This window comes from Daucus carota, chromosome 5 (genome assembly GCF_001625215.2).
Source record: "Daucus carota subsp. sativus chromosome 5, DH1 v3.0, whole genome shotgun sequence".
Classification (NCBI taxonomy): domain Eukaryota; kingdom Viridiplantae; phylum Streptophyta; class Magnoliopsida; order Apiales; family Apiaceae; genus Daucus; species Daucus carota.
In genome coordinates this window covers 33,951,128-33,973,602 of record NC_030385.2, presented here as the reverse complement: position 1 = coordinate 33,973,602, position 22,475 = coordinate 33,951,128, and the positions used below count along the sequence as shown (strand labels likewise).

The 22,475-nt window shown below is 35.1% G+C and overlaps 4 protein-coding genes across 15 annotated transcripts; all 4 read left to right on the top strand.

Annotated features, from left to right (window-relative positions):
- Nucleotides 1–324: 324 nt before the first annotated feature.
- LOC108220386 (phytochrome A-associated F-box protein) lies at nucleotides 325–3,625 on the top strand. The gene is made up of 2 exons (XM_017394138.2): nucleotides 325–1,442; nucleotides 3,276–3,625. Exon 1 carries the CDS (start codon nucleotides 528–530, stop codon nucleotides 1,419–1,421), a length of 894 nt encoding a protein of 297 aa, XP_017249627.1. The 5' UTR covers nucleotides 325–527; the 3' UTR covers nucleotides 1,422–1,442; nucleotides 3,276–3,625.
- A 1,980-nt stretch (nucleotides 3,626–5,605) lies between these two features.
- Nucleotides 5,606–10,421, top strand: LOC108223195 (beta-glucosidase 11). 2 transcript variants are annotated; one of them, XM_064093420.1, is made up of 13 exons: nucleotides 5,606–5,964; nucleotides 6,055–6,118; nucleotides 6,525–6,580; nucleotides 6,807–6,882; nucleotides 6,995–7,066; nucleotides 7,189–7,276; nucleotides 7,362–7,620; nucleotides 7,876–7,991; nucleotides 8,113–8,333; nucleotides 8,439–8,473; nucleotides 8,575–8,644; nucleotides 8,850–8,940; nucleotides 10,304–10,421. In XM_064093420.1, the coding sequence occupies exons 1-13, from the start codon at nucleotides 5,800–5,802 to the stop codon at nucleotides 10,329–10,331; spliced, it is 1,341 nt and encodes a 446-aa protein (XP_063949490.1). In that variant the 5' UTR covers nucleotides 5,606–5,799; the 3' UTR covers nucleotides 10,332–10,421. The 2 variants fall into 2 exon arrangements, with proteins under 2 accessions (XP_063949490.1, XP_017252812.1); XM_017397323.2 differs by lacking the exon at nucleotides 10,304–10,421 and adding an exon at nucleotides 9,024–9,471 and having other exon boundaries at nucleotides 5,616–5,964.
- Nucleotides 9,617–14,388, top strand: LOC108223196 (beta-glucosidase 22-like). 4 transcript variants are annotated; one of them, XM_064093418.1, is made up of 14 exons: nucleotides 9,617–10,419; nucleotides 10,563–10,626; nucleotides 10,804–10,859; nucleotides 11,163–11,238; nucleotides 11,325–11,396; nucleotides 11,556–11,643; nucleotides 11,768–12,023; nucleotides 12,234–12,349; nucleotides 12,482–12,702; nucleotides 12,889–12,917; nucleotides 13,005–13,089; nucleotides 13,349–13,439; nucleotides 13,637–13,817; nucleotides 14,139–14,388. In XM_064093418.1, exons 1-14 carry the CDS (start codon nucleotides 10,264–10,266, stop codon nucleotides 14,145–14,147), a joined length of 1,500 nt encoding a protein of 499 aa, XP_063949488.1. In that variant the 5' UTR covers nucleotides 9,617–10,263; the 3' UTR covers nucleotides 14,148–14,388. The 4 variants fall into 4 exon arrangements, with proteins under 4 accessions (XP_063949488.1, XP_063949486.1, XP_063949487.1 ...); XM_064093416.1 differs by having other exon boundaries at nucleotides 12,482–12,807; XM_064093417.1 differs by lacking the exon at nucleotides 11,325–11,396 and having other exon boundaries at nucleotides 12,482–12,807.
- Nucleotides 14,389–15,210: 822 nt separating this feature from the next.
- On the top strand, nucleotides 15,211–20,937 carry LOC108221630 (beta-glucosidase 22-like). Of its 8 annotated transcripts, none has more exons than XM_017395495.2 (13): nucleotides 15,212–15,641; nucleotides 16,447–16,510; nucleotides 17,299–17,354; nucleotides 18,045–18,120; nucleotides 18,214–18,285; nucleotides 18,444–18,531; nucleotides 18,653–18,908; nucleotides 19,086–19,201; nucleotides 19,334–19,554; nucleotides 19,732–19,760; nucleotides 19,841–19,925; nucleotides 20,142–20,232; nucleotides 20,512–20,937. In XM_017395495.2, exons 1-13 carry the CDS (start codon nucleotides 15,498–15,500, stop codon nucleotides 20,756–20,758), a joined length of 1,545 nt encoding a protein of 514 aa, XP_017250984.2. In that variant the 5' UTR covers nucleotides 15,212–15,497; the 3' UTR covers nucleotides 20,759–20,937. The 8 variants fall into 8 exon arrangements, with proteins under 8 accessions (XP_063950651.1, XP_017250984.2, XP_063950646.1 ...); XM_064094576.1 differs by having other exon boundaries at nucleotides 16,447–16,575; XM_064094578.1 differs by having other exon boundaries at nucleotides 16,440–16,510.
- Nucleotides 20,938–22,475: the final 1,538 nt, after the last annotated feature.

Below are 22,475 nucleotides of genomic sequence, written 5' to 3'. Positions count from 1 at the left end.
TTTTTTTTTAGATTAGCCGATAACTTTGATGAACTAAAAAGTTTTTTCTATATAGAAAATTAATTTTACATAATGATTAAACTAGTACTTTAATTTAACTTTTTGTGATTAAAATAATTAAATTATGACCAAATTAACATATGATCTATAATTTGAAAAATATGTTATCAAAATATATATAACATTTTTTAGAATTTGAATTTCTTAAATTATAAATAAATAATTTAAAATTTTCATGTAGAAAGAAAAAGGTCAAGAAATGCTAATTTTAGTTAAAAGTTTGATTATTTTACATAAAATAGTCAAAAGACTGGTTTGCAACCAAGTACAGAGCAGCAGCCTAAAAATGCCCCAATTGTTGAACCGGGCAGACAAACAAGAGACGTGATAGCCCATGTTCTATCAGTCCCTTGTTCTTTTAACAAATTGACATCACAAACAAAAAACATTTCGCTAATCAATTTAAAGATCCAAGCTTTAAATCCATACACACAACCCCAGATAACACCCATCTCAAATCGATCAAAATGGTGAAGACAGATGTATTCTCAAAGCTACCTGATGATGTAGTTCTGAAGATCATCTTCAATCTTGATGATGACCCAAAAGACTGGGCCCATCTTGCTTGTGTTTGCACAAAGTTCTGTTCTTTATTACACACATTTTGTTGGAAATCTAAGTGTACTCAAACAATTCCTGCCCTTGTTTCTGATCTTCTTTCTGGGGGTGCTGCTAATTCTCCTCCTGGTGGGTGGGCTGCTCTTTACAAGCTTTACTTTTGTTGCCCTGGTCTTGCTAAGGCTGGTGTCAGTGTTGGAAATCTTGAGGTGGGCCCCAGCAGTTTGGCCCAGTTGGGTTCTTTTGATAACCCAATTTCTGTGTTTGATTCTGTTGTGGCTTTGGCTGATGTTGTAATTGGTAAGGGAGGTGAGGTTAGCGATGTGGTTATGGCGGGGGTTGTTGATGATGATAGTGATGGTGATGATGATGGTTGTAATGTGTGTAAGAGGAGGAAGGTTTGTAGATTGGTGGGATCACATTTGGCTTGCGGGGCTCGGGAGTTGAGCCGTGAACAAGGGAATAAGTTGCTGGCTAGTCGGTTTAGAGGGGATTGTTTGTATATCTGTGGTTGGCCTGGCTGTGTGCACAATGATGGTAAGCGTAACTATATGCTGTTCAGAGGGATTTTTAAGAATTTTAAAGAGTCTAGGGTTTGGAGGACGGTTAGTGATGGTGATAGGAATAAAGTTAATATAAGTTGTGCTTTTTGTTCTTGTACGAACACTTGGAATTTGCATTCCGCTTTTTGTCTAAGACGGGCCTTTGGGTTTCATGATGATGGGGAGCTGGTTGTTCGAGCTTATGTTTGTGAGAACGGGCATGTATCTGGAGCCTGGACTGATTGGCCTTTGTACACCTGACTTCTGACTTGCTGCTTTTGGGTATTACTTTGTTTTCGCTCACCTGAATTGATATGCATTTGAGACTTATGATTAGTCAAATTTGCATATCTGATTTTAGTTTTAGTTCGTTTTGTACTGTTGTAAGATTGTCATCTGCTTTATTGATTATGATGCTATTATTTTCAGCACTGAGATTTTGCTGCTTGTTTGATGAATAAAGGACAATTTTCTGTACTATATCGAATTTTTATTTATTGATCTGCTACTCAATTCATTTATATTAATTCGGGCGAATATCATTGGAAGGACCAGTTACGGATTTAGCCAGGTTTATGATACTATAATTTTTTGTGTCTATGTCTTTATGGTTTTGAGGTTGGGGTTTCCCTACTTTTCTTGCCCACTAATGTAGCTCTTTCGTGTCATTGTAGCAGTTTGACCGAGTTGATAAATATGATATATGACTTAAGTATAGGTTGTGCAAATTTTGCTATGTTTATGCATTATTTGCAGTATCATTTTCGCTGCTAATTGTTTGAGCTGCATATTTTTACAAATCCAAGAAAGTTATTCCATTTGTCTGTCTAAGATTATTTACATTTAACAAGTTAATTTAATTCATTTTAGTAAAAATATATATGGCTGGATTTGTTCATTGATTGTACTAGATACTTGGTACTGCAGTGTCTTTTTTTTTTTTTTTTTTTTGGTCACATGGTACTGCAGTGTTAGTGCATTTAGATCAAGTTACATACATCTTCTTTCAAATGGCTTATATACTATTACCATCTTTGTTAGTCATCTATCTAAACTTGATAATATTGTATTTCCTCCCAATTATTTCCTTACTAGTTCCTTTCTGGGGTGTCTATCTCAGTTCTTTACATTTTTAAAAATGGCAAATTTTTCCTTGTTAATCTAAATGGGACTCACAAACTTGTTCTTTTTTGCCCTTCACTTGTCCTCTGTGCCGAACCAATATGCAAGGAAATGGGAGGAACAGACTACTAAGGGAGTGATATTAGTTAAAACAGTTATTGATTGTTAAGTCTAAATTTTGAAGCCTGTCATAATATGTTCCCACTCGATGCCTTAGCTCACTGATCTTGAAATTGCAGTAGTAATTATTGGTATTAAGTAGTTATTGACTTCTGTGATACATGATCATACAATATGAAGCTCATAATTCACTGAAAACTGAATGTGGTGATTGTCTACACTCTCCATTTACCTTTACTTGTTTCTTTAATATTATTTTTTCTTACTGAGAATTTTAGGATTAAATAATTCATGTAAATGATTATGAGGGTGTTTGTCATTTGCTTACAAGAAACAAACTACTTGTCTGGTATTTTTTCTTGACTTAATGCAATTTGTATTCCCGGGCTTATGGCCTTTTGAGGACCCTAATTAGGAGAAGTGACGTTGCAACCCCAACTTCAACAAAATTCTGGTAAACTCGCAATGCCTTGCATGTTTCCCATTCAACTGTCAGTAATTGTCAGAGATTATGGACTGTTTTGACGCCAGCCATGTTTTATAAACTAAATATAAAACAATTTCATGTTCAGTAGAAGAGAAGGCAAAGACAACTAAAATGCAAGATCCATTTCTAATTGTTGATAATAAACCTCTCTTTCTTTTCTTGTTGAATCTCACTTGAATCCAATATCTTGCTCTCCTCAAATAAATTTTATCACGTGAATAGGTGAGTGCTTTTGTTGTTTGAGTTTCACTTCCATTTGTGGTTTAGTGGTGAATAGGTGATAGAGTTAAGTTTTGCGAGTTATATTCTTTGAGTGTTTGGCATCTCAAAGAGGTATTTTCTTCATCCAAAATTGTAACATTGCTTGTATATATTCTGCTCTCCAGGAGCATCTGCACTAGCTTAGAGAAACATATATTTAAGCCCTACCTGATGATATTTATCTCAAAAGCACCTCGAATCTCGATGATGATCCACGAGACTGTTATCTTCTGCCGTATGTTACAAAGAAGCCATGTTCAAAATGCTTCTAAACAATTCCTTCCCTTGTCTCGGATCTTCTCTCTGGCATTGTTACTGATTCTCCTCCTGGCAGATGGACTGCCCTTTACAAGCTTTTCCTCAGTTGCCCTGGTCTAATTCTGGCTGGTGTTTGTCTCATAAATAGTGAAGTGGGACCACATTTGGCTAGGGGGCCTCTGTATTTTTCCCGTGAACAGGGAATTAAGTTGTTGGCCTGCCAATTTAAAAAGGATTGTTTGTGTATTGTCTTTTGGTCTGGTTGTGTGCACATTGATGAGAAGCTCAAGAACATATATGTTAAAGGATGCACGTCTTGTTCTTGCAAGCACACTTGGGATATGCATAAATGTCTGAGACCTGCTTTCAGTTACTATGTGATGATAAGTTCATTTTTCTAGCTTATGTTTCTGAGTTGGACATGTTTTTTGAGGCTGGATCTATGCCTTTGGACACCTGACCTGCTGCTTGTAGGTTGTACTGTACTTTGTTTTTTGCTCAGTCAGAGGATTGCTTTAGCTTTGTGTTTTGCTCCCTTTTTTTGTCTAGTATATTGCAAGTAAATAAATTGCATTTGGACTGAAAAATTAATGAGGCATATGCTCTCGAGTAAATACTGGAAACTGCATTGTTGATATATTTATTAAATATATGTGCATCATCTTTTAAATGACCTCTTTACTAGTACTCCTTTCTCTTTATATTTTTGTTAAGTCGTTCATTTACACATTGCTATACATAAATCTCAGGCATAATAATATTTCCTACTCAGCCAGCTCATTGATCTTTTTTTTTGTTGCTAAATCAGCTCATTGATCTTAATGTTGCAGTAAAAGATTCTATTGATTTATTTTCATTAAGTAGGCTTGCTTGCTGTTGTGTGATGCCTGATTATATGACATAAGCCTCTCTAATGCACCACCAACTGAGTGTTTTACTTAGGTTTCAACTTAATGATTACGGGGTTATAGGGAAGAGAAATACAGTCATCAGCATCGGTCTCTGCCTGATGACTGACAGTTAGTATGCTGGTGGCGGTGCTTGATGTACATGGCTCTCTTGAGAAAGGCAACTTTCTAAGGAGTCAACATGATCTAGTTTCATACTTCTGTCTGGTGGTGAAGTTGTGCTGTACTTCCCCATACTTGTATATTCTCAAAGGCTTTGCCAATGTTACTGTTTACTGTTGAACAATAAAAATATATTCTCCTCCAGCCTTGATGACAGTCGGAAGATACACTCCATGTCACAGAGCTGTGTTCTAAACTTCGGTACATTTCTGTTACTTTGTCACGTCATTACCAAGTTGTATTTCTGGGAAGTAGCCGGTAGTTTGGCGAATTAATAGTTTTTTGTTGTTCGGTCATGCACGTTTATTTTGCCAACAGCTGATATTTACAAGTGTAATATGTTTGTTAATCGAATCCGATCAGCTGGCTTTGAGTAGGAATAGCTCATGGTTTGGAGCTTGTTAGGCTAAGGAGGCATATGGTTTATGATTAATGAGCCCGGTTAACAGAATTCGGAACCTCATACCCACTTGGTGGTGTTTGGATCAACAATTTTTTGACATGTAATGAGAACCCCAATCTCACTTGGAGGGTAAATCATTCCATACCATTCTCTTGGGATACCCATTCCCATACCACTCATTCTCATACTCTTCATTCCCATTCTCATTCCCGATTATCATTCTCGCTCACGATCCAAACGCTCCATAAATCTTTTGCTTACATTTTATGTCGAAAAAAGTAGCTAAAAGGATTCTGGAAACAGTGTTGGCTCGCATGTCTCAAAGGAACAAAGCGAAATGGCCCCTTGGATAATTAGCAAAGAAAAAGAAAAAAAGAAATGCCCCCTTGGATTGTCTTAACTTGGGAGCAGGATAGCACGCACTAAAGAGTGTATCAGTTATTAAAGAATCTTAAACATGTCCTTTATTAATCTATTAAATGCACAATATGACAGGATCCTATAAGCAGAAAGGTAAAAGTAACAAGAACCAATATTTGTATAAGCAAACAAGTAACAATGAGATGAAAAAGTGCATTCTCAGAATCACACAGCATATTAATTATTAAATTATACTATATAGGAATTGCAGTACAAAACGGCTTAATCTAGAAAAGCCAAGGCAAATTCTTAATATACTCACACAAACAGACACATGCAATTTCACTAGAGGGGTGAGTTCTCTTGATTCCAGTCGCCCAAAGAAAGTGACACCTTGGAACTTTGTTTTGGCTCCAGGTGTGATGGAGCATGCAACAAAACTAAAATGGTGGAGATAACAAGAAACTTCGAAGAGTGAAGATATGAATATATATTTGTGTACACTAGAACTAGAACACTACTGCCAGTGTCAATTTTATTCGTAGTTTGGTAGAGAAGATGGCGCAGAAGCTGAGTTATCTTCCGCTTTCTCTTCCTTTGTTATGTTTTCTTGTGTTGATGATGAATTCAGGGGAGCTGAGGGTTTGCAGCCTTGATCAAAAGTTTAGCAGAGATGATTTTCCGAGTGACTTTGTTTTTGGTTCTGGGACTTCTGCTTATCAGGTTGTTTTCTGGTTTCTTTATATTGTTTTAATTATTCCTAATCACTGTGTTTGATTGTTTCGAAGCTGACTTGCTATATATTTGAAAAAGGTTGAAGGAGCAGCATTTGAAGATGGAAAAAAGCCTAGCATTTGGGATAACTTCTCTCATTCTGGTTAGGCATCGATCTTTGTTGTTTACATTTATATATATATAAAAAATCGGGTCAGCTTATGTTCGTTCTAAATCTATAAAATCTTACTACAGACTTACATGACCACGTACATCAGTTTTTCGTGGGGTTTCCTTTTTTTTGTCGCTCATATTTATTTCAGGGAAGAGGCCTGATTCGTTCCTACCTCTAGTAAAGATGCATTAACATTATTATCAGGAATAAAAGTTCATATTTTGTTAATTAAGGAATCCTGTTAAGCTTACATAATCTATTAATAGACTGATAGTTTCAGAATTCTTTAATTGCATGCTCTTTTCTTTTTATTTTTGCTGATTCCTCATCAATGTATTTTATAATTGGTTTTAAAAGGCTGATTTTGTGTTGCCTCAAATACTGAATAACTCAGGCAATTGGCAAGGAGACAATGGAGACATAGCATGTGATGGATATCACAAGTACAAGGTCTACAGCAAAATATTTTGTGTTTTCTTTTTGAATTTTCCCCAACTTCTTCACTTTTCAATCTCCTTCGTGAAATTAGTAGTTAGATTATCGAAACAAACCCTCACTTGTTCTTTTGTTCTGATTTGAGTGTAGTTGATAGTGTTAAAAAGGCTTCAAATTTGTGATCAGAAAGCTTAGTGAAATATCTGTATACTAGTCCTTATAAACATAGTTCATGTGGCAGGAAGATGTTCAACTTATGATGGACACAGGACTGGAGGCCTACAGGTTTTCTATCTCATGGTCAAGACTTATCCCTAGTATGTTCATCCTATCTTGTCAAGTTAGATAGCATACTTTTCTTTTCTTTTCTTTCTTTTTGGCTATTTTGTAGTGTAATTCATTGATGGTTCTGTATTTTAACTTTCTTAGATGGAAGAGGACTTGTCAACCCAAAGGGCTTACAATATTACAACAATGTCATTGATGAACTTATTGGCCATGGTTAACAATCTGCATTTACTCACTTGTTTAAGATATAACTACTGTTCAATTGTTTAACGTCACCAATCTGTCAGTTACTACTTTAATTCAGGGATAAATATTTCTTGCTGCGATTCATGCAGGAATACAGCCCCATGTAACTTTATCCCATTTTGATCTACCACAAGTACTGGAGGATGAATATGAGGGATGGCTTAGCAGAAAAGCAGTGTATGGTCAATGTAAATTATATGAATAAGAGGGATGAAATCATCTGAAAGACATATATAAATTACTTATGATCCTACATATGCAGGAGAGACTTCACTGCTTATGCTAATGTGTGCTTCAGAGAATTTGGTGATAGAGTTTTTCACTGGACTACTTTTAATGAGGCCAATATGGTTGCGATGGCTGGTTATGATATGGGAATGATGCCACCAGGTCGCTGCTCTATTTCTTTATTCGGATCAAATTGCGACAAAGGCAACTCGTCATATGAGCCCTACACAGTTGCCCATAATATGCTGCTTGCACATGCATCAGCTGCAAGGCTCTACAAGAAAAAATACAAGGTATTGTCTGCTGTTTTTTGAAAGTAAAACCTTACCTGTATGAGTAGTGCATTAATCATTTATTTAATACTTAGCACTGCAGGGCAGGATTAGTATCAAATCAGGACCCTTCTCTTCTGCTTGCTAAATATCACATTCCTTTTAGTATGCTGAACCTTTATATCAATTAAAAGAGTGGCTTATGAATAATGAAGTAATGATATTAATTGTTAATAGTCATGAAGAGTGTAATTTCTAGATGGTTTGATCATGCAGGCTGCACAGCAAGGTTCCATCGGAATAAATGTTTTCTCCTACTGGTTTGTTCCTTACTCGAATTCAGTGGCAGATGTGATTGCAACTCAAAGAGCCAATGAGTTTTATGTTGGTTGGTTAGTCAAAAAATCTCATAAAACTAATTTCTTATTGACCTAATGAACATGCTATTTTAGTACACCTTGGTAGATAATAAAGTGATATATGATTGCTGTTTTTGTTTCTTTATATTTTTAGGATTGTAAATCCGTTGGTTTTTGGTGACTATCCTGGCATAGTCAAGAAGAATGCTGGAACACGAATTCCTGCCTTCACAAACGCTGAATCCAAATATCTCAAGGGTTCAATTGACTTTCTTGGAGTGAACCATTATGCGACTACCTACATCAAGGACCGATCCAGCTCCCTTGATACTGATAACAGGGACATAATGGCAGATATGGCAATAGAAATGGCATGTATGCTAAATATATATATGAAAACTTAACAAATATGCAATTTTAGAGTTTGTTTGTTGTAAAATAATTGTTAATAATACTGATAGAACTTCATTCATACCTCAGTTGGACGTAATCAAGATGGGAGGTCTCCATATAAGGTGAGAGCTAAAACTAGAAAATAATTTAGTTAGTATAATCATTATTTTTCACTTGACATTGCTTGAACAAATGGTTTGATTGATTACCTGTAATATGCCAGGGTCTTCAGGAACTTCTGGAATACTTGAAGCACGTATACAAGGATACTTCGATATACATTCATGAAAATGGTCTCTCATCCTTTAACAATTAGTTATCTGTGTCAGTATTAGAAATGGCTTGTGTATAAAATCTGGCCATTGTGTAACACCTTATAGCACTAGCAAAAAGATTCAGTTATGTTACAGATCTACAAATGTAATAAAGCAGTAAAGTTTGTAAGAAACCAGAATATTTACTACAGTAACAGAAGATTTGAATGCTGCTGTTTTGCAGGTAAGGCAACTCCAAGTACAGGCTCGTTGAATGATACGTCGAGGGTGGAACTTATGCAAGGCTTTATTGGTAGCATGCTGGATGCATTAAGGTATGACAACATAAAAAATACCTCACAAACTACTCTAGTTATCTTTGGTAGTGATTTTTCTTTTTCCTCTTACAATTTGAAAGGAATGGAGCAAATGTAAAAGGGTATTTCAGTTGGTCATTCTTAGATGTTTTTGAGATCATGATTGGGTCAAAATTTGGCCTGTATTATGTGGATTTTGATGATAAGGACCGGAGAAGATACCCTAAGCTCTCCGCGTACTGGTACTCCAGTTTCTTGAACGGGAGAAACAAGAACAAATACAATGTGGTTGAAATCAAAGATATAAGTCTTGACTCCCAACAATCTTACATCTCCTAGTAATGTTCCATCAGGCTACATTGAAACAAGGGGTTAGATGAACAGAAGCACATTCACCTTGGACATTTATATATTGAACTCTTGTTTGAATCCATTGAAATATTATAGTAGTATCACTATTCATAAAGGATCAGGGGAAGTGCCGAAATTGCTCCAGGGTTCAAATCTATGATATTCATCCATATGCAAATTTATTTTTTTCCATTGATATCTGCAGATTGTACTGATCAATAATGCTTCTAGGCTTCTAGCATAAGAATAGACTCCTCAATATATACGAAGGACGTATTTCTAAAATATGGGAATTTTTTCGATGAAAAAACCTGTACTGTAGCGGTCCACGTGGGCATTGTTTCGGAAAAAAATTAAAAGAAGAAACTTGCCCAAAGAAAAGGCGAATGGTGTGACAACTGACAAGTGACAAACAACCGACTATTAATTTCATTTTTTTTATCCCACCACCGGAGGGATGAGGGATACACGCCACTCACTTACTTATCACTTACCCCGCCTGTTGTATTCTTGACTATAGAATTTCTAGTGGCTGCTCTTTCATTTTCACTTTAAGACTTCAAATAATTCTAGTACTATATAATTGTATACGATATGAGGTTGCTAAAATAGAAATGTCAAGAGACAATAGCAGAGTCATACTTTTATCTGTACCGTTTGCTGTATTCAGTTTATAATAATATCATCGTCACATGTTTGTGATCTTCTGCTAAAATCAACTCTATAATAATATCTGGTCTCATTCAGCTATCATAAATTATGGATCCATCGGAACATCAACTTGAGTTGCATTTAAATTTGGACGAAATTATTGAGGCCACCAGTGAAAGCAAAAGAAAGTGAAAACGAAGATTTTGAAAGCTTTAAAACATGTGTGTTTTCCTCCGGTACCCTACAAAGTGTCCTGCTCAATATAAACACGCATAGAAGCTCACATTAAAAACATAGTACACCAGGGAAAGAGGCTGGACAGAGAGGTGAACAATAATAATGGGGACTAGTTTTGTAATAATATTTATGTTAATGACAGTGTTAGTGGTGGCCGAGATGAAGGCTGATGAAGTGGAAGGGGTCAGAAGCTTCAGCAGACTCGATTTCCCACTCCCCCCTCACTTTGTTTTCGGATCCAGCACTTCTTCTTACCAGGTATGTGTTCCATGTATAACCATCTGGCTTCAGTTCACCTCAACCTTTAGTCCTGACATCAGAGTGAATCTAATTCATTTGGTAAATGGTAACGTATGCTGAACTGGATTATCTTAAGTTGTTAACGCGATCTTGCATGCAAGGTGGAGGGTGCAGCATTTGAAGATGGAAGGAAGCCTAGCATTTGGGACACTTATGCTCATTCTGGTCTGTGATTTTGTTTTTTTATGTGTCCTGCTTCTGTTCACCTTTGGTAATTTAGTGATTTTTCATCTTTTTTTGGTTATAGCTGATCTATAGATGAGCATTTTTAGTCTTCTGGTTATTAGTGCTTAGTGTTTTTACTCTCAATGGAAGGTCTTGAGGTTCAGTTGATACTTTCAGGATACACAAATGGAGCTAATGGAGATATTGCATGTGATGAGTATCACAAATACAAGGTCTGTAAAATCATTCAAGAAAGACCTTATCTTTGTTTTTCTCGTATATATATGTCCCTATTGGGCAATCCTTGGGGCTCTACAGGCATTTCTACTGCATGAAAAGCTCAATTCTAAGTACTCAATCTTTGTGGTGTTAATTTTTGTGTATAGAAACGCTATTGCTGCAGATCGCAGAATGAGCACTTACAAAAGCAGTATAGCCTTTTACTAATATTACCCAAAAACAAATTGTGCATGTTGACATACCCTGATTCTTTTAAAATTTCCCCTCTTCTTTTCTGAGTCGATATTTTGTGGCAGGAAGATGTCCATCTGATGGTGGAGACAGGCCTAGAGGCATATAGGTTCTCTATTTCATGGTCAAGACTTATTCCAAGTATGCGCACTTATCATCATATTTACTTAATGTTGGTACTATTATCTTTCTTGCTATCTTGGGCATGATAGCCCTTTTCTTCTTAGATGGGACTGGAGCTGTCAATCCCAAGGGACTACAGTATTACAACAACCTCATCAATGAACTAATTAACCATGGTACATCCGTAAATTTTATCCAAACAATCAATTGTAAATGTCTGTCTTCTCTTTTTATCTGCGGGCATATATGGTGAACAGAAAGCAGCAATTCATAACTTAGTTCCAAGCCCCCTTCAAACTGATTTTGATTCTAACATGTACAGACTGCTCACACAGGAATAGAACCACATGTTACATTATTTCATTACGATACACCACAAATACTTGAAGATGAGTATGGAGGATGGCTTAGTAAGAAGACAGTGTAAAGACCTTTACGCTCTTGTTATTGTCATGTTTGCATAATTGTGTCTTTCCTTTGTGCACATATATTCGCACATAACCCAGAGAATGAATTGCATGAGGAAATGGTAATAATGTGAGTGCAGGAAAGCTTTTGTCGCTTATGCCAATATTTGCTTCAGAGAATTTGGCGACAGAGTGCTTCACTGGACTACCTTCAACGAACCCAACGTTTTTGCTCACTACGGTTATGATTTGGGATTATTTCAGCCTAGCCGATGCTCTTCTCCCTTTGGAACAAATTGTGTCGGAGGTAACTCATCTACTGAGCCATACATCGTTGCTCATAACATACTACTGGCACATGCAGCTACTGCAAGATTGTACTTTAAGAAATACAAGGTAACATATCATTTCATCCATATGTTACTGTATAAGGTAGAACATTGGTAAATAAAAAAATGTACATTTACATTTCAAGTGTAGGCATGCCATTTTGTGTTATTCTGTATTTAATAAAATCTTCTTGAGCATGTATGAAACCAACTACTAGTTTAACAATCGCAGCATACTTCAGTTACTAATTTAGTCATAGGCGAACATGTGATGCAGGCTGAACAACATGGTTTGATAGGACTAGATGTATATGCATACTGGTATGTTCCTTACACCAATGCACCGGAAGATGTAATAGCAACCCAAAGGGCTTTTGACTTTTTTATTGGCTGGTTAGTGACCAATCCCACCTAATAATGTTAATACTTTGCATTAATAAATTCTTTCTTTATTATGTATATTGATAATTATGCGAGCAACAAAGATAGGCTGTTTTTTTTTTTTATGTTTAATCTCAATTTCAGGTTTCTAAATCCGTTGGTTCACGGTGATTATCCTGATGTAATGAAGAAGAATGCTGAGACAAGAATTCCAACCTTTACCAAACTAGAGTCCAGACTAGTCAAGGGTTCGTTTGACTTTCTAGGGTTGAACCATTATAGCACAATACAGGTCGAGGACATGTCCATCAACCTCCAAATGGATGTCAGGGACTTCACAGAGGATATGGCAGTAAACTTGATATGTATGTTAATTATACAAAAGTTTAGCCACTGGGTGCCATTGCCTATAGCAAATTTTAATGTTTACAGAGTCGAGCCTTGTAATTATATCAATTGCACTTGGTTAGGTGATTCTATGTTTGAATTACACTATATATGTATATGTTTAGATTCTTGGTACTGACAAACCTACTGAATTTTTATTGCAGTAAATGACACTGATGTTCCACAAGGTCAGGTGAGGGCTGAAATCATCTTCTTTAAGAATACCTTCCATTAGTTATTGTTTATGTTTTCACTAACACTTGGTGTTTATTCAACACAGTTGCCTTATAACCCATCAGGCCTGAGAGAACTTTTGGAGTATATGAAGAACTACGGGAACCCCCCTATCTACATCTATGAAAATGGTTATTTCTCACACTCAGTTCACTTGATCAAGCTCTCCTATAACGTGCATAGAACTAGAGCTATGTGATAATTCAGTCTATGTGACATCTACCGGTGCATGCAATAGAATACATATGTTATAATTCAGTTCTGCTTTTGGATATATTCCTTGAAATTGATAATAACCGGAATTCGTCATAAAGGCCTACAGAGTCGAACTATCTTCTATTGTTTTGTAGCTTGGTCTAGTTGTTGATTATGTGCACCATGCTTTTGTAGGTCAAAGTACAATCCGTAATGAAACACTGCACGATGTACCAAGGCTACGATATATTCAAGGTTACATTGGCAGTTTGCTAGATGCTTTACGGTATGCCTACTCAGAAACCAAGCTGGTGTATTTATACAAGTCAAAAATTGTTACTTCATGTCTTATATGCTCCAGAAGATGAATTATATCCTTCATCTTGTAACTCCGGGGTTCTAATGACGTCTTCTTTTATATTCTTGAAATGTTCCTGACTTCTCTCTTGTGTGCTTTTCATATTGATGTTGAAATGGCCAAAGGAGTGGGTCAAATGCAAGAGGGTATTTCATCTGGTCCTTTTTAGATGTGTTCGAGTTGCTCGATGGCTTTGAATCAGGATATGGCTTGTACTATGTGGATTTAGATGACAAAAACCTGAAAAGGTATCCGAAGCTATCGGCACAATGGTACTCCAATTTCTTAAAAGGACGCAGCCATCAGGTAATTGAAATTTCTCCAAACATATCATACTTATCGCAATCTCAGTTCTCTCAGTAGATACTGTTAATAATATGACTATACTGGTTGAAATCCTCATACATACTGACCATGTAAAGTGAAAAGTTATACTATTATGCAAAATATTTCTCTGTATGTTAACCAACTGATACTAAACTCTCACCAACTTGTGCCCACACCATAATTTCACTGGCAGTAATTAATACCAGATTACAATAAATCAGAATCCATTATACTGCATAATAAATTATCACTTTGCATTCACATGTTTCTTATCCATATATACTGCCATCTTTCTTGTAGGATATGTGAAAAGAAAACAAAACCGGAGTTGATGATAGCATGATGACAGTGGCCAGTGGCGGAACCAGAAATTGGGAGATTGGGGACGCTTTGTACAATAATAGAATTTCGTCAAGTATCTTGCTAAATATTGAACTCGTATTATCACACATGAGAATTGTTTACTGCATAAAAAGAAAAGTGGTATTTGATTTTGAACAGTACAATTTTACCATTTAGCATCCAGAAATAAAGATTGTTCTATTGTATATTTGCGAGATTTTAGTGACTGAAAAAAAGATTGTCCTATTGTGTATTCAGCTACTAGTTGTAGCATGAAAGCCATTGCGTCTTGTTCTCTTTTTTGTGAAATTCGGTTTACTAGACTTTTTTAATCAGGATTGAGATGAATTTCAGGTTTACATTATTATTATATATTATATTATGTAATTTTATAAGTCGAGATAGTTCAGGATAATAATGAGTACCTACTCAAAAATCATATTTTTCTTAAAGAAAAATCATGTTATTTGAATTTTGTTTAAATAATCAAATTATATAGATCGAGGTTCCTGATATACGGATATTGCAACAAATTATCACCATTATTTTTATAAAAGATAATTCTAAATTTTTTATTTAAATATTGGAGGTTCCTGTGTCCTCCGGAAGAAAATCACTCCATTTTATTTTTTCAACAATTTTTTACTGACAATATTCTGCTACTAAATGATTATTATAGAACATTACCCAAATTATATATATCATTTATGTTTATTATTATATATTTATACATTATAATGCTAAACAAATACTCCCTCCGTCCTGTGTTTGTTTACGTTCACTGTTTACACGCATTTTGAGCCTTTTATAAAATATAATTTTATAACTTTTTTTTAATTTTTTTTTAATAAAAGTTTAAATATCAAATTTTTATTCAGAGAAAAAAATTGAAAACATATTATGCAACTATTCATGTTGAAAAGCGTGCCAAAAAATAATGTAAAAAAATGAGGGCGATTGAGGGAGTACAAGGTGAAAAGTGAAATAGAAGCAAAAAGCCGTCGAAGTGTACAAATGTGGAAATTTAGAAGTGCGGATGCACAATGTGTACTTTGTGGACTGGGGTGTATTTTGAGGAAAATTTGAGGCGTAGAATGGGTTAATGGTCTGAAGAAAAAAAAAATTATGAATGTGTTGCACTTATCAGAAACTGTCGCTTATGCATCCAAACAAGATGGTTAAGACCACATACCAAAACGGGGAATTTGCCTAAAGCCAGTCACTCTTTTCCCTGTGATTCATACAAGTGGATAGGATAGCATTGCCAAAGCACTCGGAGAACTAACTTTATACACATAAATTTGCACAGAAATTTTGATGGGGAGTGGAGTAATAGCAATCCTACTTACGTTAATGGCAGTAGTGGCAGAGATGCAGATTGAGGGCCTCACAGATTTCACCAGACTCGATTTTCCACCTCCTCCCAACTTCGTTTTTGGTTCTGGCTCTTCAGCTTACCAGGTACTACTTCAATCTTATATGTTTTTCGATACGCATTTTAATATTTTTATAAAGTATAATTGTATAATCGGTTTTTCTATGGTGTGCCCATGGTCACACACTAAGCACCAAAATTGATAAATTTGGATGGTTTCTATTGGCTTACCTTCTTTAATAATGGTAGACCCCCAGCAGTTGCAACAACCACACCAATCAAATCTCTCCAATTTTATAAATGTTAGTGCTTAGCATGTGCCCATGGGCACACACTAGACAAACCCTTGTATAATTTATTTTTAAGATTTTTTTCTGAATAAAAATTTAGAGAATTAAAGTCCATGTCTCCGTCCTCATGGTATACAACTCAGGCCGAATGAGGTTGTATATCTTTCTTTGTCTGTGCACATACATTGCCTAATTAATACATTTCTGTATTATAATTGGACTAGCATACTATATATAATAACTTAGCTGAGATCAATGTTAAATCGAGTTTAACTTTTCTAGTTTCTACTACATAAAGGTCAAGCGAATTAAAGAATATAGAGAAATCGCGCGGTTAAAGTACCTAAAGATGCGTGCCAAAAGGTATAGCCACTTGTAAAAGACGGAGGGAGTAGTAATAATCATTATTATGTTTAATTTTTACATTAGAATCATCGGTCATTAAACTTCAGGAACAGTTGGTGATTAACTTGGTAGTACAATACAAAGAAATTATCAAAACCTGAGCTAGAAGAAATTGAAAAACTTGACTTAGTTATTACTAACACAAATCCAACTATCCAGATTAATGTCATTATCTAAATGCAATTTAAGATGCTAGGTGGAAGGTGCAGCACTTGAAGATGGAAGGACTCCTAGCATCTGGGACACCTATGCTCATTCTGGTCACTATATTTCTGTTTCTTATTTATGTATCCTGTTTTTCTATTTAGGATTAAGAAAATAATAGGTACGTTTTCTTTACTGTATGGCTGTACCGGATGCTTTCATGCATAACAAAAAATTCATTTATCAAATGCTGTATTGGAATATCATCATTTGGCTACATGATTTGGTAAATATTTAGATATCAGAACTTCTGAAATATGTAGTAGTTATTTTAGGAGTTCCAATTTTTTTCTTCACTATTGCTCAATTATTTTTTTAACTAATACTTTTTATTTATATCTACAATCTTCTCACTTGAAACTTAATTTTTTTAAGCTGAAAACTGGATCACCAAGAGCTATTCATCTAAGACCTTAAAATTGTCACTAAATTTCATTTTAGGATTATGGGTACTGGAGTTCGGATTGAAGACTCTGTTCTACCATTTCAGTCACCAACTCTTCTAGTTAGTAGGTGGAGGTGGACTTATATCATAGAGTTTGTTTAAGAAGTTCAATGTTTTAAGTGTCAAACCTGTAGTATATAGTCACAATATATCATTTGTGCATTTACAGAGAGGTATATTGTTGCCCACAACTGGTCTTGAACTTAGAAGGCTGAGATTGCCGGAATTATAATCATAAGTTCAATATAGAGAACATATATTATAAGTGGTCCATGTTTTTTCTTTGACTGCATAGCTCATTTCTAAAGCATATCTGCTTCAGAGTTCAGATCATCATTTATTACTGTAATTTACTTAGCTCACAATAAATGGTCTTTGAGATTCAGTTGATACTTCCAGGATATACACATGGAGCTAATGGAGATGTTGCATGCGATGAGTATCACAAATACAAGGTTGTTTCTCTCTTTTATCTCTTCCAACACATTGTTTTCATTGGAGCGTTTCTAGATAAGTTTCCTTTTATGTAATTTTTTCCTGTGACAATTTACTTATGTCTGTCAGCACAGGGGAGGGGGAGACGAATCGTGTCATAACCTTGGTCATTAGAAAGGCGTGGCTTACCGAACTGCTAAACCCTTAGCCCTTAACCTCAATGCAGCGATGTCCCTAGGATGATTATACCTCCAGATGTTATAATATGAAATCTTTGTGACTAGTTCTTAGGAAAATACACAATCACCTTTTTTATATGCATACAGTTCTACAAGATACAACATGAAATATTTGATACTAAATTCGCGTCTTAATGCGGTTACCATTTGCGATATACATACATTGTATAAGATACACTGTGGCAGCACAAGTTATCCATTGTTCTAACTATTAAAGCTTTACACAGCTGGTCCCCAAAAATAGAAGAATATGGGTCGCGCTTTATGGGGAATAGTTTTAGTGTGAGAACACTTAAAATACGAGTATTGTTCTGCTACAGAACAATACAACATTTAAAAAATAAAATATCTGCAAAATAGTTGTTCAATGCTTTTTGAAAAGTACAGAACAACTGTTCTCACTGTTCTCATAAATAATATATTCTGATAGTTTGGAATATGTTAGTTTCTGAGTCAATATTTGTGGCACAGGAAGATGTCCATCTGATGGCGGAGACTGGCCTAGAAGCATATAGGTTCTCCATTTCATGGTCAAGACTGATTCCAAGTATGCACAGCTTTCATTATAATCTCATCATATTTACCTAATGCTGGTATTATCTTTCTTGTTATCTTGGGCATGATGACCATTTTTTTTTAGATGGAACTGGAGCTGTCAATCCAAAAGGACTACAGTATTACAACAACCTCATTAATGAACTAATTAACCATGGTAAATCCATATATCCGAAAATCAACAGTAAATGTCTGTCTTCTTTATTTCTTTCTTTGGGCAAATATTGTAAATCGGAAGGAGCACTTGATAATTAATCTCCATGCCCTATTCAAACTCATTTTGTTGATTCTAACATGTACAAATTGTTCACACAGGAATAGAACCGCATGTCACCTTATTTCATTACGATACGCCACAAATACTTGAAGACGAATATGGAGGATGGCTTAGTAAAAAGGCAGTGTAAAGACTTTTGAACTCTTGCTATTGTCATGCTTGCATGACTACATATTTCCTATGGTGCATTCATTTTTGCACATAACATGTTAAATGAATGAAATGATAGATATTTTTGCAAATGCAGAAAAGATTTTGTTGCTTATGCCAATGTGTGCTTCAGAGAATTTGGTGATAGGGTGCAGCATTGGACTACCTTCAATGAGCCCAATGTTTTTGTCTTATTCGGTTATGATTCAGGACTATTACCGCCCAATCGCTGTTCTTCTCCCTTTGGGACCAACTGTACTAGAGGTAACTCATCAACTGAGCCATACACCGCAGCTCATAATATTTTAATGGCGCACGCATCTACTGCAAAATTGTACATGAAGAAATACAAGGTAACACGCCATGACTTCACTATATGGTACAGTATAATGAAAGCTCCTTAATTAATAATGCTAACATATTTATATCTGGACAGTGTTCATGTAATTTATTGTTATATTTGGCTACTAGGTAATGCAATCGCAGCATACTTCAATCATTAATCTAATCATACAAGACATATAATGTAGGCTGTGCAACATGGTTTCATTGGACTAAATATTTTCTCGTACTGGTATATACCTTACACAAATGCAACGGAAGATGTTATTGCAACCCAAAGGGCAAATGACTTTTTTATAGGGTGGTTAGTCACTAATCCTTTCACTCATGTGAATACCTTGCACTAAACTTTTTCCCTCTATTCTGGATGTTGAGGAATGAGGATTGTATGCAAGAAGCAGACTTATGTTTTTTTTATGCCAAAATGCAATTTCAGGTTTCTGAATCCCTTGGTTTATGGTGATTACCCTGAAATAATGAAGAAGAATGCAGGGACAAGAATTCCAACATTCACCAAAATAGAGTCTAGAGAAGTGAAGGGTTCATTTGACTTCCTTGGAGTGAACCATTATGCCACAGCACAGGTCAAGGATATGTCCATTAGCCTTCAAATGGATAGCAGGGACTTACTGGCCGATATGGCAGTCACCATTAAGTGTATGTTAATTGTTTAGTAAAAATAATTAGCCACTGGGTTCCAGCATGCATAGCAATTTTAATGTTCACATAATCAAACTATATAATACAATCTCCTTTTAAGGGCTATTAATGCCATTGTAGCTGGTCAACTGAATCAGATTCTTGGTGCTGATAACTTTCTCTATTTCTCTGCAGTAAATGAAAGTGATTTTCCACCAGGTCAGGTAAGTGGTAAACTAGTTTATTTTTATTTCATTTTTTACGTCATTTTTCATACTTCACTAATAATGTTTATTCAACACAGTTTCCTCTAAACCCAGCAGGCCTTAAAGAACTTTTGGAGTATTTGAAGGGATACGGGAACCCTCCTATCTACATCCATGAAAATGGTACCTCTCTTACACCCAGTCCAAATGATCAAATTATATATTATAACTTGCATCAAACTGGATCAAGAGAAGAGATTAATCAGTCTCTGTAATAAAAAAACTGTGACACCACGCATGCACTGGAACATATCATCAGTACATTGCAGCTTTTAGGTTATTTGAACCTGGTTTTTCAGCATCGTCTAATCGTTTTGGCTGTGTGAATTTTTTTGGTAGGTCTGAGTGCAATCCGAAATGGAACGCTGGATGATATACCAAGGTTACAATATCTTCAAGGTTTCATTGGCAGTTTGCTGACTGCAATAAGGTATACCTTCTCAGAAATTAAGTTGCTGTCTTTTCACAATAACACAAGGCGGATCATTGTTATTGGATGTGGTGTATGCATATCCCTCATTTTTTAGCTTGGTGTGTACATATGACGTCAATTTGTCTAGGCTTATGTTGTCTTGTACAATTGCATTGTCTTCTCTTTGTGTTGCTATATTAACGTTGAAACGTCTTCTATTTGTCTAGTCTTATGTTGTCTTATACAATTGCATTGTCTTCTCTTTGTGTTGCTATATTAACGTTGAAATGGCGAAAGGAATGGGTCAAATACAAAAGGGTACTTCACATGGTCCTTCTTGGACGTGTTCGAGTTACTGGATGGCTACAATTCTGGCTATGGCTTGTACTATGTGGATTTAGATGACAAAAATTTGAAAAGATATCCAAAACTATCTGCGCAATGGTACTCCAGTTTTCTGAAAGGAAGAAGCACTAGTTCAGATCAGAAAATTGAAGTTTCCGCAAACATATCCGACTTCAAAGAGTCTCATTTCTCTCAGTAGATACTCAACACAATCATGTTTCCTGCTATACTCGGCATATTATCATGTTGAATCTACTCTGTAGTATTAATAAGGACTCCAAAGGGAACAAATTTTTAATTTATTGCAATCTATTGACCTTAAGTAAATACTGTAGAATTTTTTTCAAGGGTACACGTATCGAATTTATTTCTCGCAAAGATATATGTATATATCGAAATAATTTTCTAATTGTGAAAAGGTTGAAGATAATACTTTAAATTTGTCTTCCACTACTAGTCTCATATTAGTGTACTTTAAATCTTTAATGCATTAGATAGATGTACTTTCATACAATATAAAAATTATAAAAATGAAATATGATAGGCAGAAAATAGTTTTGGAACAATTTTGGTTGATTAATATGAATTTTGACTGGTTTATGAATCAAAACCATATATTAACCCTATTATATCAAATATGGTTATAATTTGGTTTGGTTTTATATGGTTATAGATTAAAATATGGATATACATATTTATATCAAAATTTTAAATTTTTTATTAAGTGCCGGTCATATAAATTCTGTCCATACAGTAAATGGTATAATGGAAAAATTATAGTACACAATCAAAGGCTCCAATGATATATAGAGAGAGAATTTTATCATAGAAGCACGTTACTCACAGGGCTGTAAATCGAGACGGACTATCCGGTGTCTCGGCTCATATCCGGCTCGAAAATATGATACATGTCTCATATCCGTATTGAAAACGATCCAAATCTGGCGGAAAAATTAAGCTCGTATAATATATGATCCCGGATACGAGCCCTATACCCGCTCAGATTCGGTCTCATATAAATTTTCATAATATGATCCTACCCGAATACCCAAATATGATCCACGGTTCATATTCAATTCAAACTCATATACATATTATATTTTAAATCCATCACATTTGTAAGTAAATAGTCATCATTTTATAAAATTTTAATATCTTACTTAAGTTTATATCTTCATGAAATATGATTTATTTAATGTGATCATGCTTATTATCTTCATATATATATTTAATAACTGATATATACCAACATATAACTATAGGTTTTAATTTAAAATTATTGTATTTTATAATATTATGTTTACTTAGACTAAATGATAATTATCTGAATAACTAAATAATAATGATATTTAATGTTAGTGGATCATATCCGGCTCATATTCGATGGATCATAAACTACCCGGTTAAAAAATGAAAAATATGATACCGGATCATATTCGGTTCAGATCCGAACCTCAAATACCCGGGATCGGTTTATATCCGAATAAAACGATCCCAAACCCAAATTTGGACAAACTAAAAATGATATGATCCGATACTTGAGCAGAGGGGTACCGGATCATTTTACAGCCCTAGTTACTCATTCATTTCTAAGAAGACAAAATGATGGTTGTTTTACGTCCATGTCCTCCGGCTATAAATTCTTTCTTAGTACTCCCTCCGTCCCAGTCATTTGTATACAAATGACTGGGACACGGAGACAAAGAAAAAGTGTAAAAAATGAGTAAAGTTAGATGAAAAGTAAGTATAGTGGTGGGATCCATTTATATTTAATAATAGATTTGAGATAGTGGAGGAAAGTAGTGGGTGTAATAGTGTTTATATTATTATAGAATGGAGATAGTGGAGGAAAGTAGTAGGTGTAATAGTAATAGTGTTTATATTATTATAGAAAGGAGATAGTGGAAGAAAGTAGT

What these genes read in the sequence shown, in the direction of transcription:
- LOC108221630 (XM_017395495.2), top strand. Translation starts at nt 15,498, where the DNA reads ATGGGGAGTGGAGTAATAGCAATCCTACTTACGTTAATGGCAGTAGTG. An exon ending in ATGAGTATCACAAATACAAG is followed by an intron (nt 17,355 to 18,044) that starts GTTGTTTCTCTC and finishes TTTGTGGCACAG; the next exon opens with GAAGATGTCCATCTGATGGC. An exon ending in AGTTTGCTGACTGCAATAAG is followed by an intron (nt 20,233 to 20,511) that starts GTATACCTTCTC and finishes AAATGGCGAAAG; the next exon opens with GAATGGGTCAAATACAAAAG.
- LOC108220386 (XM_017394138.2), top strand. Translation starts at nt 528, where the DNA reads ATGGTGAAGACAGATGTATTCTCAAAGCTACCTGATGATGTAGTTCTG.
- LOC108223196 (XM_064093416.1), top strand. Translation starts at nt 10,264, where the DNA reads ATGGGGACTAGTTTTGTAATAATATTTATGTTAATGACAGTGTTAGTG. An exon ending in ATGAGTATCACAAATACAAG is followed by an intron (nt 10,860 to 11,162) that starts GTCTGTAAAATC and finishes ATTTTGTGGCAG; the next exon opens with GAAGATGTCCATCTGATGGT. An exon ending in TATCTACATCTATGAAAATG is followed by an intron (nt 13,090 to 13,348) that starts GTTATTTCTCAC and finishes ATGCTTTTGTAG; the next exon opens with GTCAAAGTACAATCCGTAAT.
- LOC108223195 (XM_017397323.2), top strand. Translation starts at nt 5,800, where the DNA reads ATGGCGCAGAAGCTGAGTTATCTTCCGCTTTCTCTTCCTTTGTTATGT. An exon ending in GGATAACTTCTCTCATTCTG is followed by an intron (nt 6,119 to 6,524) that starts GTTAGGCATCGA and finishes TGAATAACTCAG; the next exon opens with GCAATTGGCAAGGAGACAAT. An exon ending in ATGGATATCACAAGTACAAG is followed by an intron (nt 6,581 to 6,806) that starts GTCTACAGCAAA and finishes TTCATGTGGCAG; the next exon opens with GAAGATGTTCAACTTATGAT.